The 19,084-nt window shown below is 28.8% G+C and overlaps 1 protein-coding gene across 5 annotated transcripts; it reads left to right on the forward strand.

Annotated features, from left to right (window-relative positions):
- Window positions 1-5,604: 5,604 nt before the first annotated feature.
- On the forward strand, window positions 5,605-10,454 carry LOC136084080 (uncharacterized). 5 transcript variants are annotated; one of them, XM_065804216.1, is made up of 6 exons: window positions 5,605-8,695; window positions 8,880-9,035; window positions 9,232-9,435; window positions 9,660-9,854; window positions 9,929-10,008; window positions 10,110-10,454. In XM_065804216.1, exons 1-4 carry the CDS (start codon window positions 8,669-8,671, stop codon window positions 9,816-9,818), a joined length of 546 nt encoding a protein of 181 aa, XP_065660288.1. In that variant the 5' UTR covers window positions 5,605-8,668; the 3' UTR covers window positions 9,819-9,854; window positions 9,929-10,008; window positions 10,110-10,454. The 5 variants fall into 5 exon arrangements, with proteins under 5 accessions (XP_065660288.1, XP_065660286.1, XP_065660287.1 ...); XM_065804214.1 differs by having other exon boundaries at window positions 5,611-8,695; window positions 8,850-9,035; XM_065804215.1 differs by having other exon boundaries at window positions 5,611-8,695; window positions 9,628-9,854.
- Window positions 10,455-19,084: the final 8,630 nt, after the last annotated feature.

Raw genomic sequence — 19,084 nt, forward strand, 5'->3', positions numbered from 1 at the left:
TCTTTTAAATATTCTTCTTTTCAACGTGTTCAAAAATGACTTAAGACCATATTAATGTGTTTATGTTGTTAAACTATTTTAACTTATTCAAAATTCCTTGAACCTTCTGCTATCGCTTCCAGATTTAACTTCTGATCAAACACTAAATGGTTAGGAGTGAGAAATTCCTAACCAACCTCTTCATAAACGAATGTCAATGGACGGTTATTAATGACGCATTCGACTTCCTGAATGACTGTCATCAATTCTTCATATGTTAGTCTAGAATTGGTGAGTACTTAACACCTCTTTGTTGATCGTACAAGTCTTTCAAATATTTCGCCCCACCAGGGAACGGCCGCTACATTAAAACGCCATTTGACTGACTTATATACGACAAAAGCTTGAGTTTCCTCCGTTGTGAACTGCGTGCCATTATCCGACAAAATCTCCGACGGAACGCCACGTCTTGCAAAGAATTGTCGCAGACCACGAATAGTTGCTGTCGCTGAACAATCGAGAAACTAAATCTAACACAAGTGGACGGGAACTGCAGCATGTAAACAAAAATATCCAGACTTTATGTAAGGTGCTAGACTCATGAATTGATTTTACATTTAAAGGTCTAGCATAATCTACCCCAGTGTAATTAAAAGCATGTTCGTTATTCAAACGACTCACAGGTCAAATCGTTTAAAAACGTTTAAAAGTAGGATAAAAGTATGGCTTTTCTTCAAATTTTCTACAAAAAAAGTATTTTTGGATTACACTATGAATTAAACACCTAGCTTTGGGAACCCAGAACTTATTTCTTAACTCAATTAGTGTTTCTTTCACACCATTGTGTTTCACGAGATGACAGTGCAAAATAATTAGCTTTGAAAGATAACTGCTCCAGGGTAGAAATATAGGAAACTTTGCATTGGGGCATTCTTTAAGCGTCCTTTACATTGAACGACACCGTCCACTTCAACTAAACGCAAATCTTGCCGCAACTGTTTGTAGCTCGATGCAGTCATAACGTCACGTTGGACATGTTTGATCCACATAATAATTGCTTTTCATCGTTCATCACTTAATAACTTCAAGATCTTCAAACCATTTAGTTTTCCTAGTCTCAATTTCAAATTATTCACAAATCATAATATCCATGCTGTGTCTCTTAATAAACGTTCATGGCTATTAAATTTTGCTATGTCTATAAAGGAAAGATCTGGATAATGTACACTGCTTGAAACAATGCAAGTTATTTCTTAAGGTATTTTGGTATTTTAAAAAATTAAATCATAAACTGGCCATGCAACTGTTATACTATTTAAAAAATCTGGACCCTATAACCAAAAACAATTATCTTTAAAACTATTTAAAGATGATCCACGTGAAATAATATCTGCGGGATTCCGAAGTGTTTCTACATACTTCCATGACTCTATGTCACAATGTTTTCTAATTTTAAGATGTCTATTTTGAACAAAAGGTTCATATTTCTTAGCGGAATTGTTAATCAAACGAAGGAATATTGTTGAATCAGTCCATCAAATAATCCGAGAAATGTTATACACACTTTCAAGCTCTTTTTCAACATTAATCATCAATTCGGCTAGTAATAAAATAGCACTAAGTTCAAGACGAGGTATAGTTGTTTTACTTAACGAGGCTACCCTCGATTTAGAGGCATTCAAGGTAAAACCTGAATGTTTCTCATCAAAAATTCGAATATAGATATAACATCCATATGCCTTATTACTTGCATCGGAGAAACCATGAAGTTCGAGTTTATAGTTAGGCAAAAACTTTGAAGAGTTAAGATACCACCGAGGAACCATCACATATTTTGATGAAAGAAAGTCTTTTAAAATGGTTTGCCACTCGGTTGAATTTTCTCCATCAAAGTAATCTTCCCAGCTCATCTTTCTAACGCTTAAATTTTGGAACAATACTTTTAATTTAACTACTACTGGATTTATAAGTTCCGATGGATCATATATACTTGGAATGGATCATATATACTTGCAATGGATCATACATACTTGCAGCAATGGATCTTATATACTTGTAGCGAATGGATCATATATATTTGCTATGGATCATATATACTTGCAGCGAATGGATCATATATACTTGCAGCGAATGGATCATATATGCTTGCAGCAAATAAATCATATATACTTGCAGCGAATGAATCATATATGCTTGCAGCCAATGGATCATATATACTTGCAGCGAATGGATTATATATACTTGCAGCTAGTGAACGGAAACTTTCGGCTTCGGCCGAAACCGAAACCGAAATTTCTGCTTCAACAATTTTTTTACTTTTCCTGTTTTGGCCGAAATTTCGGTTCAAACCGCAACCGAAATGAACCGAAACTTTTATAAGATTTTTTTTAAGTTTTAATTGAGAGTGGGATCATGACGATTTCCTAATTGTAATCGTTTGTTAGTAAATCAATTTAATTATAACAATTGTAGAAATTTTAATTGAAATCACGTTACATAATAGTTTTAAGTTACTAATCTCAAATCATCACATTTAAGAAGCTGTTTACTCTAAAAAATCTCCTAACTGAAAAAGCAATACTCATAACTACCGGCAGTCCTGAAAATATACCAACTTCAGATCAAGTTGAGTCTATTAAAATTTAAAAAAAAACAATACCCTTATTTGACACCAGAACAAAACGGCAGAGGGCTGAAGTGTTGCAACTTGCAATGCCTGGCTGGGTTGACAATATCTCAAAAATTGATTCAAACTTCGAAGAAGGTCTCAAGTTTCATAGATTTATATTAGAAAACACCATTAAAAGCAAAGTTTGGTTTGGCAAAAGTAGCAAAGAGACTCTTTAGACCTCCACCAATATCTAGCGAAGTAAAAAGGTTGTTTTTAACTGCTGGAGACATTCTTTCAAATGAAAGAAACAAACTTTTGCCAGAAAACAGGAAAAAAAATGTATTCCACAGAGAAACTTACTTTAATTAATAATTTTAATTATTGAAATGTCTTAAAATATTATAAATTTAAACTATGTTTCATGGTGATTGCTTAGATATATGTAAAATAGCTTTTTTTGCTTTAATTCGGTGATCATAAAAGGTTAAGGATTTTAAAGATTCTTTTACAAATTTCGGCCGAAATTTCGGTTTCGGTTTCGGCCAAAATTTCGGTTTTGGTTTCGGCTACGGCTTCAATGAACCGAAATTTCGGTGCTTTCGGTTTCGGCTCAAATTTCGGTTTCGGTCGATCACTACTTGCAGCCAATGGATCATATATACTTGGATCATACGTATATACTTGTAGCGAATATAAGAACTTCTCTTTTTCTTGGAATATCAATTGCCATCTTCATTAAATCTTTTAAGTAAAAAATCAGAATATCCTTTTTTTTCCCAGGAAATACCAAGGACATTAGTTTCAGGTTTAGGTGTAAAGTCACTTATACAAAAGACATCTTTTAATACCTCAGAATTTGATTCGAATTTTCAAAGGTTGAAACTGCCTTCCTTTAATATCGATTTGCACCACCTATAAAAGTTTATGCCATCATTAACTTTATCAGTGCAAGAGTTCAAATCATCGACATAAAGGTTTTGTAAAAGCTTAAGAACATAGAAGGAATAACTATTTAAATATTTTTCCGCAAGTAACTTTAAAGAAGCATTAAGCAAAAACGGCAAGAAGTGACACCAAATAAAACACTACAAAAACGAAAAGTTGCAAGCTTTGTATTAGATAACATATTAAAATAAAGGTTTTCAATGTCATCATACCATAAAAATTGTACATAATTGCAACACATATCTTTAAGTCCAATTTGAAGAAACGCTTTCTCAATACCAACCAGAAAAGGAAATTTTTTTGAACGGAAACGTAAAAGACTTCCAAATAATGATGTTGTCAAACTTGGGCCTGCATGAAGACAATCATTTAGTGAAGGTCCAAATGATTTTGAACTTGGATTAAACACCATACGAACTTTAGTTGTAACTTTTTCATCACGCTTTACTGGTCTATGAGGTAAATAGTGTACATCACCTACGTCCAAATCATGATTTAAAACTTTTTCAATGATGCCATGGGACAGCTGATCTTTTATAATGTTGTTATAGGAGTTAGAAAAATCCTCATTTTTTGAAAGTTTTTTAATAAAAGACTGTTATCGGTTAACACATAAAGAATAGTTGTCAGGCAGCGTTGTATGATTTTCATGAAATGGTAATTGAACTATATAACGACTAGAGGTTTCATCAAAAAATGTACTATTTTGAATTCATACAAAATAAGATTATTCCTTTGCAACTACCACCACAGTACCATAAATCGTTCAGAGCATCCTTCAAAATTACATCTTCTTCAACAAATTCAGCTTGAACCTTTAAAACATGAGTGGTATTTAAACTACAACTATTATCTCATTCATCACACACAATCAACTAAGGACATATCCTCCAAGTTTAAATTTCAATGCGAATGGACCAGATTTACCACAAACTGTAGTTTTATCAAAAAAATTCCAATAAAATTCTGCTCCAACAAGAATATCAATGTCTAGAGGACAATATCTATATCTATATATATATATATATATATATATATATATATATATATATATATATATATATATATATATATATATATATATATATATATATATATTAGGGTGGTGGTAAAAACAACTTTTTTTGAAAATGTCAGCTGACAACCCCTAAATGTGTTTTATATAATAAAATAATACTGGATTTAAAAAATTTTTGAATAAAAAATATTTTTACGGGTGCCACAAGGCCCTTATACATCAAACAGGTCCCTAATAATATAAAAAAAAAAGTTTTTCAAATGTATGTCATGTTGGGTCTCAAACGAAGCAAAATCATATACAAATTTCAAAAATAATATTCATTTTATAAAAAAACATAGATAAAAAAAATTATAATCAAAAAATCTTGTTAAATTCCCTATTTTTCATTTTTAGTTAAAAAAAGTAACTTTTTGTTTACTAAAATCTAAAATAAAAATTTAATAAATGATTCATATTTTTGAAATTTTTATATATTTTTGCATCATTTGAGACCCAACATGACATACTTTTTTTTTATATTATTAGGGACCTGTTTGATGTATAAGGGCCTTGTGGCACCCGTAAAAATATTTTTTATTCAAAAATTTTTTAAATCCAGTATTATTTTATTATATAAAACACATTTAGAGGTTGTCAGCTGACATTTTCAAAAAAAGTTGTTTTTACCACCACCCTAATATATATATATATATATATATATATATATATATATATATATATATATATATATATATATATATATATATATATATATATATATATATAAATATATATATATATATATATATATATATATATATATATATATATATATATATATATATATATATTATTGAACCCAGTTTTAAGCCAAAACGTCAGTTAAAAAAATGTACATTTTCTGTTTATGTAAATACATTGAGTTTAATATCAAAACTATAGCAGTTATAATATTTCATATAATATATACATATATATATAATATTTCATATAATATATATATATATATATATATATATATATATATATATATATATATATATATATACTTTTATTATTTTGTAATTTTAGTCAAAAAATAATTCAGATGTCTATATATATGTGTAAAGTCATTTATTGTCGAAAACACTTTTTCTCATGTCGTGATCTAGTTAATCATATGCTTCTTTCGCATTCTGAAGATAAATTCATGAATTTAGAGTGTGGCATTGGTGAATGTAAATAATACCTTATTTTATGGCACCTTAATAAATGCCATAAAATAGCTGTTGATGAATCTTTACTCAAAAATACAGACTCCGAAATATTGGACAGTCAGAAAACAGAGGAATATGATGCCAGGGAGTGTGAAGAAAATCTGTTTTTAAATATTGACGAGTCCTTAATGCATGATTTTATGGATTTTAGTGAATGCTTCTCTAGACAATTGTGTCACACTAAACTATATTGTAGAGAAAAATTTATGCTTCCAAAATCAGTAACAAAGCAAATTTTCGAGCAAGTTCAAACATTGTTTGACTTGTATCAAAGCAGTATTTCTTCAATAATTCGGGCTAAACTTAAACATTGTGGAATTGATTGGAAACTAGATTATGTGTATAGACAAATTCTTGAAGAAGATTCTTTCTATGAACGTATTTCAAAATCAACATCCACCGACCATCTAATGGAATCATATATGAAGTTAAACCTTGACTATGTTCCTCCAATTGAATATAATATCTCACCAATTGACAATAGATTTATTGTTACGTTAGAAAATAAAAATCAAGCTAATACTAAATTTCACTATGTTCCTTTATTGGCAACTTTGAAAAGTTATCTAAAACGTGAAGATGTTTGGAGTAGTTTTCAGCATAAAAAACAGGTTAGTGATTATCTACATGACTATGCCGATGGTTTGGTATGGCAGTCACGAATAAAACATTTTTGCTGTGACTCTTTTATCAGACTACATTTCTATAGTGATGAACTTGAAATATGCAACCCGCTTGGAAGTCGAAAAGAAACTCATAAAATAAGTGTTTTTTACTTTATTGTTGGCAATATTGAGAGTAAATATTGGTCATCATTGAACCACATTCATTTAGCACTGATTTCAAAGTATAGTATAATTAAAGAACACAGCTACTCACTAATTCTACAACCTTTGTTGAATGATTTAATGATACTTCAAAATGAAGGTATTAACATTAATTTTGAAGGTATAACACACAATCTTAAAGGCTCCATTGTTACATTATCTGGTGATAATTTGTCTGCACATACAATTGGTGGGTTCTCTGCATGTTTCTCGTCTGGCCGTATTTGTCGAAATTGCATGGTACCACATATTAACATTCGTAATATTAAAACTGAAAGTCAATGTATTTTAAGAACTAAAATACATTGACTTTCATTGACATTTTCTATCTTAAATTATTTTCACCCAATTGATTCCATGCCCCAGGACATATTACATGACATATTGGAAGGACTGATGAGTGTTAATTTTAGTGTTGTTATAAAAGGCCTTGTTAAAGATAAGTTTTTGACAGTCTGTGAGCTCAGAAATATACTAAAAAATTATAAATATGGGATTACTGAACGCTGTAATAAACCATTGCCTTCAAATGTTCCACTTAATTTAGTATCAAGTAACAAGCATATCAGTGGAAAGGCTGTGGAGAGGTAGTCATTATTTTATCATCTTCCGTTATATATTGGAAAAGTTGTACCATATGAAAACGAATATTGGTTGCTACATTTGTTATGCAGAAAAATATGCCAAATTATTCTTTCACCAGTTATTGATATAGAGTGGATTCCTGTACTCACCCACCTTATTGCTAGGCACCATGAGTTATTAGCACGATTAAATCCAAAATCATTTACACCCAAGATACATTTTCTTGTTCATTATCCACGAATGATTTCCCAATTTGGTCCTCTTAGATTACTTTGGTGCCTAAGATTTGAAGCAAAACATCAATATTTTAAACAAATTGCTCATCGTGTGAAAAATTTTAGAAACATTACTTAAACTCTTGCTGAGAGACACCAGATGGCTAAGTGTGCTCTTTTGTCACCAGCAAATGAATGGATTCAGAGCTCTCCAGTTATTCTCGGTTTACAGCAATTTCTTCCTTATTCAATTTTTCCAACCAGTCTTTGCATAAAAATTAAACAAATGTATGGAATTGAGATAAGTAGTAATCAAAAGAATATACTGTCTGTCAATCGCTTGCAATGTAATGGAACGTTATCACGTGTAAAAACCTTTGTTGTCTATAATGTAATTGATGAAGAATGCGTTCCACTGTTTTCCGAAATTGAATTCATTTTATATTTGCATTGCCTATGGGTTATATGTTGTATTCTCCATTATTCTTTGACTTATAACCCACATCTTGATGCTTACATTACTGAAAAGAGTGATGAATGGATTGTTTATACACCAGGAGCTATTATTAATTATCAGCCACTTAGTTCATATAACGTAAATGGTGAAAATATGATATTTTTGCACAACAGTGTGGTTAAAAGTTAAAATACTTTACAATATTAAATATAAATACATATTTAAAATTCAACTCAACTATTTAATTTAACATTCATTCCCAACCTACCCCACTAACTCCCTAGACTATTAATATGTTAATTTTTGTTTGGGTGTTTATGTTTTTTTAACATTTGCAAAAATATCTTATATATATTTTAAATATCTTATTTAATGTAATGATTGTAAATGAAAATGATTATCTGTTGTTGATGTTGTTGTTATACGGAGAGTATTAATTTCATCAGTCTTTAAATCATACATATTAATAATTCAGATTAAAGTTATTTACTTTTTATTTAGTTTAGTTATTTCTTAAAAATGTATAACTTCAAAGTTTGGACAAGCGACAGAGTTCAGAAAAAAATTTTTGTTGCTGATAATTTGTTGAGTTTAAAGACAAAAGGTTGTAAATACAAAGTTTTGAAGGGATTAAATTACCAATAAATAATATATTTATTATTTAGCTACCCATCATCTGCGATGTACAATAGTGTATGTTCTGCTATTGTACGAACATATCCAAATCTCATAGTCAAACATATCCAAGTGTCATAGTCATAGTCCAAATCAAACATATCCAAGTGTCATAGTTATGAAAGGCAAATCATCGAAGTTATATGTGAGTATTTAAATAAATTCTTATAAAATCTAAATCTTGTTAGGTTATCTCTAAAAATGTTTACATATATGTATGGTGTAAAACTGTATAATATTTCTATGCAAACTTTATGATTTATATGAATATAAATTCATAAATTTATATACATATAAAGATTTATATGTATATAAATTCTCTATTTTAGGTAACATGGTTGGATAGTCTAAGAACTAAATTTAAATCGGAACGTGCAAAATATTCTAATGATGAGTCTGTTATAGCTCATAAAAAGTTTGCATCCAAAAGGATACACAGCCAGCTGATTAATGATAATCAACCTGTAAAGATAACTAGACTAGAGGTACTGCAATTTATTTAATTTTAAACCAGCATTGTGCCAACTCAAATTTGACTGACTTTATTTTATATATCTTTATTTATTGCAATAAATAACATTAATAGCTAATTTTTAATGGAAGGTAATATCCAAGTACTATTTTGATAAAATTTGTAATTATTTTTTTGTAAAAATTTTCATATTCGGATTTATGTTGCAGGTTTCAAATGACTCTTTAGAAGATTCTTCAAGTGTAGAGCAACATGTAATATTAATGTTAAAGGAGCACAGTAAACATTATTCTGACACGACTATTATATCTGATAGAATGAGCCGTACCTATGTATCAAGAAGAATTTTTATCAAAACCAATACTACACAAGTCATATTGCAAAGGTTTCCTTGTTTAACAATGGAAATTGAGGTTATTTTTGTGTTTTTCAATAAACAAACTATAAACATTTATTGTTTACTTTTTCATTTTTGACATTCCTTTTACATAATTCCTAATTATTATAATTATTGCAATTAATGTTATTATCATTATATATATATATATATATATATATATATATATATATATATATATATATATATATACAAATATTTTTACAAGAAATACTAAAATGGTATTAATGCTCATTTTAGTTGTTCGAAGAAGCAAAACGAATCACTGGTTTAGATTTGAAAATTAAGATAATGAAGTTTTTTCAAAATCGTTCAGACAAAATTTTGGACATTTGCAAATCAAAGTTGCCTTCAATAAAAAAAAAACATTGTTTTTGCAAACCTTCAATATTTTATTAAATGGTATTGGTGCATCATCAAATGTTGATATTGAAGGTATATAATAAATATATTCTTTGTAGTATAAACTATTTTTTTGCACATGTTATCGTATACATATATAATATCAGGTCAGAGAATATCGGCTTCTTTGCTTCTTTTACCAGTTGTATTTGGTGAAGACATCGATCGCTTCTTTTCTTTAAATAAGGTTGTATATCAAGTTTGTAGTCTTTATTACTAACGATTTTATTATGAATAATTATTAATGAAATTAGTACTTTAATAATTTATACATTTTTGTAATTACAGAATCCACAAGTTTCCACTCCTTCAATAACCATCAGATGTGCAGGCGAAGCAAATGTTTTTAACGTTGATGATGCCGAAATAAACGTAATGCTCGACGGCATAGTAATAGCAAAATCCAAGACAGTATTAAGTGCGCTTACAAGTTTAGTTGCAGCCTACTGGGTGTACGAAATTGCATTTGACGCAAAACTTAAAAAAACATTAGATTTTGTTGCAAGCCATGTTTGTGGCGTTTCTAGCTACATTACAACACCATTTAGTCAAAGAATTTTGAACAAACTTTTGTAATAATAGATAATTTCTATAAAAATATAACTTAAAAAAAATAATTTGTATCTCAATAAACACGAGTAAATTAATTACAATTTCCATATAATACTTTAAACTAGACATACTTTGACCGGTTCCACAATTAAACTAAAGCTGCTATAATGTAAATTCGCGTGATAAATATTTATATTTCTGCCCTAATTGGGTAGATTTTTAAATCTTGGGTGGATTATTATACCCTTGTTAAGGGTATATTTTAACACCCAAAAAATTAAGGTATATTTTACTACCCATAGGGTCGGATATACAAAGTACCTCTACGGGTAGAAAATTCTACCCTAAATCAAGGGTAGATTTTAAATCTTGGGTGGATTATTATACTCTTGCTAAGGGTAGATTTTAAAACCCGAAAAGTTATGGTATATTTTTCTACCCATAGGGTCGGATATACGAAGTACCTCTACGGGTAGAAAATTCTACCTTTTTTTTTTAGTGTGTAACGTAATAATTTGATATATATAATAATATATTTCTCTTGTTACAACTCTAATATCAAATGTTAATTAATTAAAGTTTGTTTTTGTTTAAAAATTGTTTTGTATATTCACCATTTAGTTTAAATTCCATAAAATACATTCATGGCAATTTTTTTTATGGCAGCTATGTCTTGTGAATATAGTGCAAGTCATTAAATGTTAATAACCCTGGGGAAAGGTGTGAAAATATATAAAAGCTCTTTTGAACATAAAGGTATTGTGGTTTATCCTCCTCCAGCTAATGAGCGTGCGGAGGCCACATAACCAAGGCCTGCAAAGACAAGTCCATATTTTAGTTATAACGCTTCGTTATAACTAAACGTCGTAATAACGTTGTTACACGTTAATAAACAATAAAAATTACGTTTTAACAAAGTAAGATTCATTGACTCTAGTTAATAAACCAGTAGTTTCTATATTTTATTAATGTTAATATTCCAAGTCATTAAATAAGACAAGTTTTTATTCTACACTATTGTTGTGTAAAACAATCGTGTCAAAACTTTCCACAGTACTATTAAAGAAGAAAGTTTCCACAATAATTAAATAAGTCAGTCTTATTTAACTTACTAATTTGATTTAAACTAAAACATTATTTTTAAAACTCGAAAACAAAAAGGGTGGGATCGGATATTTTTATCCACAAATATACTTACTCTTATCACTTACTCTTGAGGCAACGGATATTGAGAGAGACCTGGGTATCTTTATATCTAATGATCTAAAATGGAATCAATACATACAGGTTGCGACATGTAAAGCGAATATGATACATGGCCATTTAAAAAAAAAAACATTTAGATCAAAAGATATGAAACTTTGGAGTAAATTATACACTACGTATGTTAGGCCGCATCTGGAATTCGTTGTTCTGGTATGATGTCCTTACTTAAAAGGTGACATCAAACAAAATGAAAAAAATTCAGCACAAAGCAATAAAAGTACCTCATGATGTAATAGGATTACCTTATGCTGTAAGGTGTCGGCAGCTCAATTTTACTACTTTGGAAACTCGCAGGAGACGTGGCGACTTGATCCAACAGTTTAAGCTAGAAAACGGTTTTGAGATTATCAATTGGCATAATCTACCAATTCGCAGATCATCTTCCAACGTCCTAATACGTGAATTCATATATAATAATGCTCGTCACAACTTTTTTACAAATCGTATTGTCAATGATTAGAATATCTTGCCGCCAGCATGCAAAAAGGCTCCGTCAGTTAACGCATTTAAGAATAGAATTGACAAGTATTTTTTTTTTTTTTCTGCAGCTGCAAACAGCGCATCTTTTACTGAAGATGAGCTGCACGTTTATTAAATAATTCGTGCTTTAGCAGCAACAAATATTGACTTTTTATATACTATTTGTCATAGATGTAAACTTTAATTAAATGAAAGCAATTTTTTTTTCTCTTTTTTTCAATTTTGATATCAACTTACTTGCTATAAAATAACAAATGGTTTTTTTACTTAAAGTTTATATTTCACAAACCATAAATTTTTGTATAATTTGTTTGTTTTGTTTGTTTTTAATTATTATGTTATACTATTATTAGTTATTACTATTACTATACGGAAATTTAGACAAAAAAATACTACAAAATAACTTATGTATGTATGTATAAGTTTGAAACAGTATTTACACTATTAAAATTAAAAGTGTAACTTTTCTACAACAGCGTCATCACTCTCACTGGTCGAATACTCTTCGCCATTTAAATCATTGCATCCACCAGCAATAGATGATTCACAAGTAAACTTCTCTCTTTCTTTGCTCTGCAAAGTATTTTTTATAATTAAAGAACACCATTAGATTGCAATATGGGTAAAGAAAAGACAAATTGAAAAAACAATCTAATTTAAAAATAAATTATATCTAACACAAGAATGCGACGCAAGACCAATCGGTCTATTGCAATAAACTGCACAATCAGTATATTTCAATAAACTGATTCGTCTTGCATATTGCAGATGTCAGTCTGTTTGTTGTCTTATGTTATATACAATTCAATTTTTGCAACAGGTTTTTTCAGTTCTTTCTCTTATGCTTTTAATTTGAATTTCAACTTTTCAATAAAATTGCAAATCAAATTATTTTACTGTGATAAAGTTGTCTCTAGCCTTACCCTTTAAATCTTGAACTTTCAAATCTACAATATAAAAAATTACCTTCAAATAGTTTACTCCTACGGGTTTGTTGAGTGCATGTTTCAGAACATCACCAACTATTTCAGCTACCTGAGATTCTGTAGCATTATGAAAGTTTTTTAAAGCGACAAACAACTGTCCCCAAACTTTTTCATAATCGATCTAACACAATCCTTCAAATCCTTACCACAAAGACTGACAAAGTAAGAAAACTAAAAAAAAATTATTGTACAACAAATACAACCAACAAAACATATATATATATATATATATATATATATATATATATATATATATATATATATATATATATATATATATATATATATATATATATATATATATATATATATATATATCATTTCTTCTTGATTGTCAATAATGACCATTTTTGTCAACAATTTTTGATTATACCCTGTAGAATACAATCAACTAATATAATGACTTGAAGCAATGCAGTGAAGTCTGGATAATGCTGTATGTAGAATTTTAATTGGAAATAATGGTGAAAAAAATTTATGATTTACTAAAACTATATAAACTACTTGCTGTTTGTATCAGAAAGCTTATTAATGACTTGACTTGGGTCAATGGTATCAAAACAAAGGGATATGGACTCTTGACTCTGAGTCATATTCTAAAATGAAACAGCTGTGCAGACTTTTTTTAATTTGTGAGATTATTTCAAACAAAAAATCAAATATACTCAAAACACTTTTGGGGATTTATAACATAACTTACCTCAGTGAGACTGTGACGTTAATCATCAACAGTTCTTTTCTTTGAACATGATTTTTGCTATCATTTATAAAAAAAGTATACACAATGACATTAAATTAAAATAAAAACTGAAATGATTTTAAGCTACTGTAACAAATAAATAAACTTTTAATTCTAACTTTTTTATATGATGATAGTGTCCCAACCTTGTAAGTAAAGAAAAACTATGATCAATCACTACAACTTACTCCAAAATAATATAAAAATAACAACAACAAAAAAAGCACCAATATAAAGTTTTAGCTTTGGACGCAAAGCAAGTCAACAACTCTCAAGCCTATTTTAGATATTTTAATGCAGGAGAACGAGATAAATATTCTTATTGCAACAACTAAACACATAAAATATTTGTAAAGTTTTTTATTCAAGACACCGTCAAGAACAATATGTCCATAAAATAAAAGGAGCAACATAAATTCTGTTGCTTTCCACCTATCTTCTTCTTCTAAGCCCATAGGTTTCTTGGCAAAATTATTTGGGGTAAATGGCATCAACATCTGTAAGTTTTTGCTAATTGGGCAACTTGAATTGCAGCTAAATTTTTTTTCTCATCTCTAATCCAAGCCAAGAGTAATCTTTTCATAACACCAAAACATTGCTGGTGCATGTAGTCTATTGAAAACTGCCTAATTATGTCTATTGGCAACTCACAAAATAGTGATACACCAGCCACGTGGTTGTTATGCTCCTTGTTACTCAGCTTCCTAAATTATGTATCTGTCCTCCAAAGAGGTGGTTTTACATCTGGATATGTTATCTTTTTATTCCAAAAATCTTTTTGCTCACATTTATCACATCCAGCCGGTGTGAAGTTCACACTTTACACCGGCTATTATGGACGTGAAACTCCTTTCACAAGAGCCTTTGCTGAACATCGCATACTATACACTTTAACTTTACTTTTACCACTCTGTTTTCATATAACAACCCATTCTGAGTTAATAACTTTACATCATTAATACTATTCCATAAAAAATCCAAGTTGGAAGGCTTTGTTTTGCCATAACAAAGGGCAATAGGAAAAATAAGTGTACTATCTTTAGATAGTGACAATTCTGCCATAGAACATAAGATTGACCACAATGAACAATTAACACATCTGTAAAGTGGTATACCATCAACATTTAATCTTAAAGTAATTTCTTCTATTTCTTGCATTTTATCTATAGGATAGTTAAAAACAGCTTCGTTTAGCTTTTTTTTCAAGTCAAGATATATGTATTCCATTTCAGACTTGACTTCAGTTTTCACAGTAGTTATACTTTTTAACAGAATTCTTGCACATTTTGGAAGCTCATTGTGATTATTTTTTATTAGAATTTTTAGTAAAGCATCAGTGAGTCAAATTATATTTTAACCAATTTGAAAAAAACTTTGTGGGTCACTCTTATTTACCTGATTTTTACATATTTTAATGTGCATTATGTATATAGGTTAAATTTGAAATTTCAGACTCCCAAGCACAACGGTTCAGAAATTATAGCCTTAGAAACATGACACAGTGTCCCCCCTCAATTTACAAACGGTCAAAACAGACTACTTTAGAGCTGTATAACTTTTTTCTCACTTTCAACAAGTGTCTCTTTTCTAGAACTATTTTCTGGATAGTTCTCTTATAAAAAAAGTGGTATTTATTAACTTATGTTAAATTAGAAAAAAATGACTTCTTCAACTTTGGAAAAAATCCTAAAATTTCTAAAATATGCCAAAGTGAAACTAACTGTAGCATAAATCTATTCATTCACAAGTCTTTACAAATAAGTTTTCTGATTAGCTACTACTGTCTACAATAAATGGGCAAAATATTGGCAGCTTGTTGCAGTTTAGAATTCAAATATATCTTATAGGAAAATGTCCACTCGCCTAAAAATTCCAATTTTCAGCTATTTTGAGATGCTTGTAAATTTTTTTAACACTTTGTTTTGATCTAAGATTAACAGCATATAAAACTATTAGACTCAACTATCTGAAAATGCAAGCATTATAAACTTATCAAATCCACAATGCCAGCATTGTTTAATAACCCAATTTTTCAATGATCATCTATTGAATGTGTTACTAGAAACTAGTGTCCCTCTAATCTAGGGTGCAACAAATTATAAGTCATTTCCTAATAAAAAAAAAGTTATGGTTGGTTGTCCTCTCCTTGATCTACTCTTAATAGTAGATAGGGGAACAAATAAAGGGGGCAGTCACTATTTAGAGACCTTCATCATGGTTCAAATGAAGGTCTCTAAATTAACTTAGATATTTAGATACTTAATATCTAAAATAATTTTAACATGAAACCATTATTTCTTTAAATTTTGGTTTATTATAGGTAATCAGTGGTCTGGATCCCCTCCCCCCACTCACTAAGGTGAATGGAGATTTGGGGTGGCACCAATCAAAGGAAGGGCACAACTAATTTTTAGTAATTTAGTTAACTTTTGTTAATTCCCTTTTAAGATCATAACATTGTATATTTGCTAGAAAATCTGGCGCACATTTTTGATAGTCACAACAAAAATTCGAATCTTATGGTAAAAGCATAAAATAAATGCATTAAAGATCTAATAGCCTTAACTGTATATTCATTAGAAAATAAATCATGTATGTTTCATTGTAGAAAATGAGTGCTTGTATCTTTGTAAATTAGTTGCACCCCCCCTCCTTTGATTGGTGCCACCCCAAAACCCTCCCCCTCACCTTAGTGAGTGAGGGATGGGGTGAGGGAGGTGGTCCAGACCACTGATTACCTAAAATAAAATAGAATTTAAAGAAATAATGGTTTCATTTTAAAATTAATTTAGATATTAAGTATACTTTTTCACTTGATGAATCGTAAGAGTTATCAAGGTTATAATCTATTTCATCCCAGATTCCTGATCTACAACTTCAATGTCATATATGTTAGTTTTATCATTGACCTCTGCAAACAAAGTTGGAGAACTTTTTACTTTTTGAGAAGGTTAAGAACAAAATTCTGAATTATCAAAATTTTTTTCAACAGCATTATGAGATGGTTTTAAAGTATCCCAACTATGTAACGAAGTCAATTTGACTTTAAGTGATGCTTTCATCCATGCTTTACGATATTTAAGACAATGTAAAATTTTTTTTCTCTCAATATTTTCTAAAGTGGTTATAGAAAAGAAAATGATTTAACCATAGAACTCAAGCACAATCTCATAAAAATGGCATTTGCAATATCCTTATTTAAGAATATACGTAACTTATATCATTTAAGATATATAAATATATACATTTAAACAACTTTAAAATGTATTCTACACAATAGAGTGCTCAATGTTCTTACAAGAACAGAGCAATTATATATTAGTAGAAAATCACTTAACAAAAGTTTTTTTTCATTTTACACTGTGTTTCATCAACAAAGATTCATCAGAAATGGATGATCAAATTAATAAAACTTCAATTTATACCAAAATTAAATTACAGGAAGTTGCAAATGTCTTAACTACTGTAAATTTTCACACATTTGTGGAATTTGCTGACACTATTATAAAAAGAATTCTTTAGAAATGATTACTTATGCTATTTTTTTAAAATGTTTTAAAAAAATAGCATAAGTAATCATTAGGGTAGGTTAAAAGGGTAGTTAATGTAAATATTATTTGAGCTCATTTATTTTTATAGTTTTTTAGGAGAAACTTATTTTCGTGCCTACATTTAGAAATTAATTCCGATCTTTTGTTTAATAAGCATTCTTGATTTGCATGTGTAATTATTTCAAATTTTTCTTGTAGGCATAGTATGCATTTTTTGGAAATATTGTTATATGCAGGCGCTGTTTTAAGGATAGACCAATTCAGTATAAAATCATCAATATTTTTTTCATTTAATTCCCATATATATTTTGACAGCATGGTGTCTTTTGAATACTTTTTATTCTTGAAAAATTGCTTATGATTGGCAAAACGTTTTTTCCATTCACCCTCTGTTATGCCAATATATTGTTTATCAGGTACATTCTTAGAGGAAACAACACATTTATATACCACATTTTTTGATAAACAACTTCCACTCATTGGACAATTGATTTTTTGTTTACAATTACAATTTTCTGTAGTTTTTTCATTTAGGATTTCTTTTTTGTTTAACAAAGCCTTATTGTGACCTTTTATAATTCTTTCCGTATTTTTTGTGCAACTGTAGCTAACTTTAATTGTATTTCGATTAAAAATTTTATGTAGTTTATTAGATCGCGGGAAATGCTTATCAACCAATTTTAAAATTGTTTTTAACCAATTTTAAAATTGTTTTTAACCAATTTTAAAATTGTTTTTAAAATTGGTTGATAAGCATTTCCCGCGATCTAATAAACTACATAAAATTTTTAATCGAAATACAATTAAAGTTAGCTACAGTTGCACAAAAAATACGGAAAGAATTATAAAAGGTCACAATAAGGCTTTGTTAAACAAAAAAGAAATCCTAAATGAAAAAACTACAGAAAATTGTAATTGTAAACAAAAAATCAATTGTCCAATGAGTGGAAGTTGTTTATCAAAAAATGTGGTATATAAATGTGTTGTTTCCTCTAAGAATGTACCTGATAAACAATATATTGGCATAACAGAGGGTGAATGGAAAAAACGTTTTGCCAATCATAAGCAATTTTTCAAGAATAAAAAGTATTCAAAAGACACCATGCTGTCAAAATATATATGGGAATTAAATGAAAAAATCATTGATGATTTTATACTGAATTGGTCTATCCTTAAAACAGCGCCTGCATATAACAATATTTCCAAAAAATGCATACTATGCCTACAAGAAAAATTTGAAATAATTACACATGCAAATCAAGAATGCTTATTAAACAAAAGATCGGAATTAATTTCTAAATGTAGGCACGAAAATAAGTTTCTCCTAAAAAACTATAAAAATAAATGAGTTCAAATAATATTTACATTAACTACCCTTTTTAAAAAAACATTTAAAAAAAATAGCATAAGTAATCATTTCTAAAGAATTCTTTTTATAATAGTGTCAGCAAATTCCACAAATGTGTGAAAATTTACAGTAGTTAAGACATTTGCAACTTCCTGTAATTTAATTTTGGTATAAATTGAAGTTTTATTAATTTGATAATCAATTTCTGATGAATATTTTTTTATGTAACTCATTTTTAAATTGATAAAATTTTTGTTATGTGATTTTCTACTACTAATATATATATATATATATATATATATATATATATATATATATATATATATATATATATATATATA

This window comes from Hydra vulgaris, chromosome 08 (genome assembly GCF_038396675.1).
Source record: "Hydra vulgaris chromosome 08, alternate assembly HydraT2T_AEP".
Classification (NCBI taxonomy): domain Eukaryota; kingdom Metazoa; phylum Cnidaria; class Hydrozoa; order Anthoathecata; family Hydridae; genus Hydra; species Hydra vulgaris.

Coding starts and splice junctions, on each gene's coding strand:
- LOC136084080 (XM_065804214.1), top strand. CDS start 5,920: ATGCATGATTTTATGGATTTTAGTGAATGCTTCTCTAGACAATTGTGT.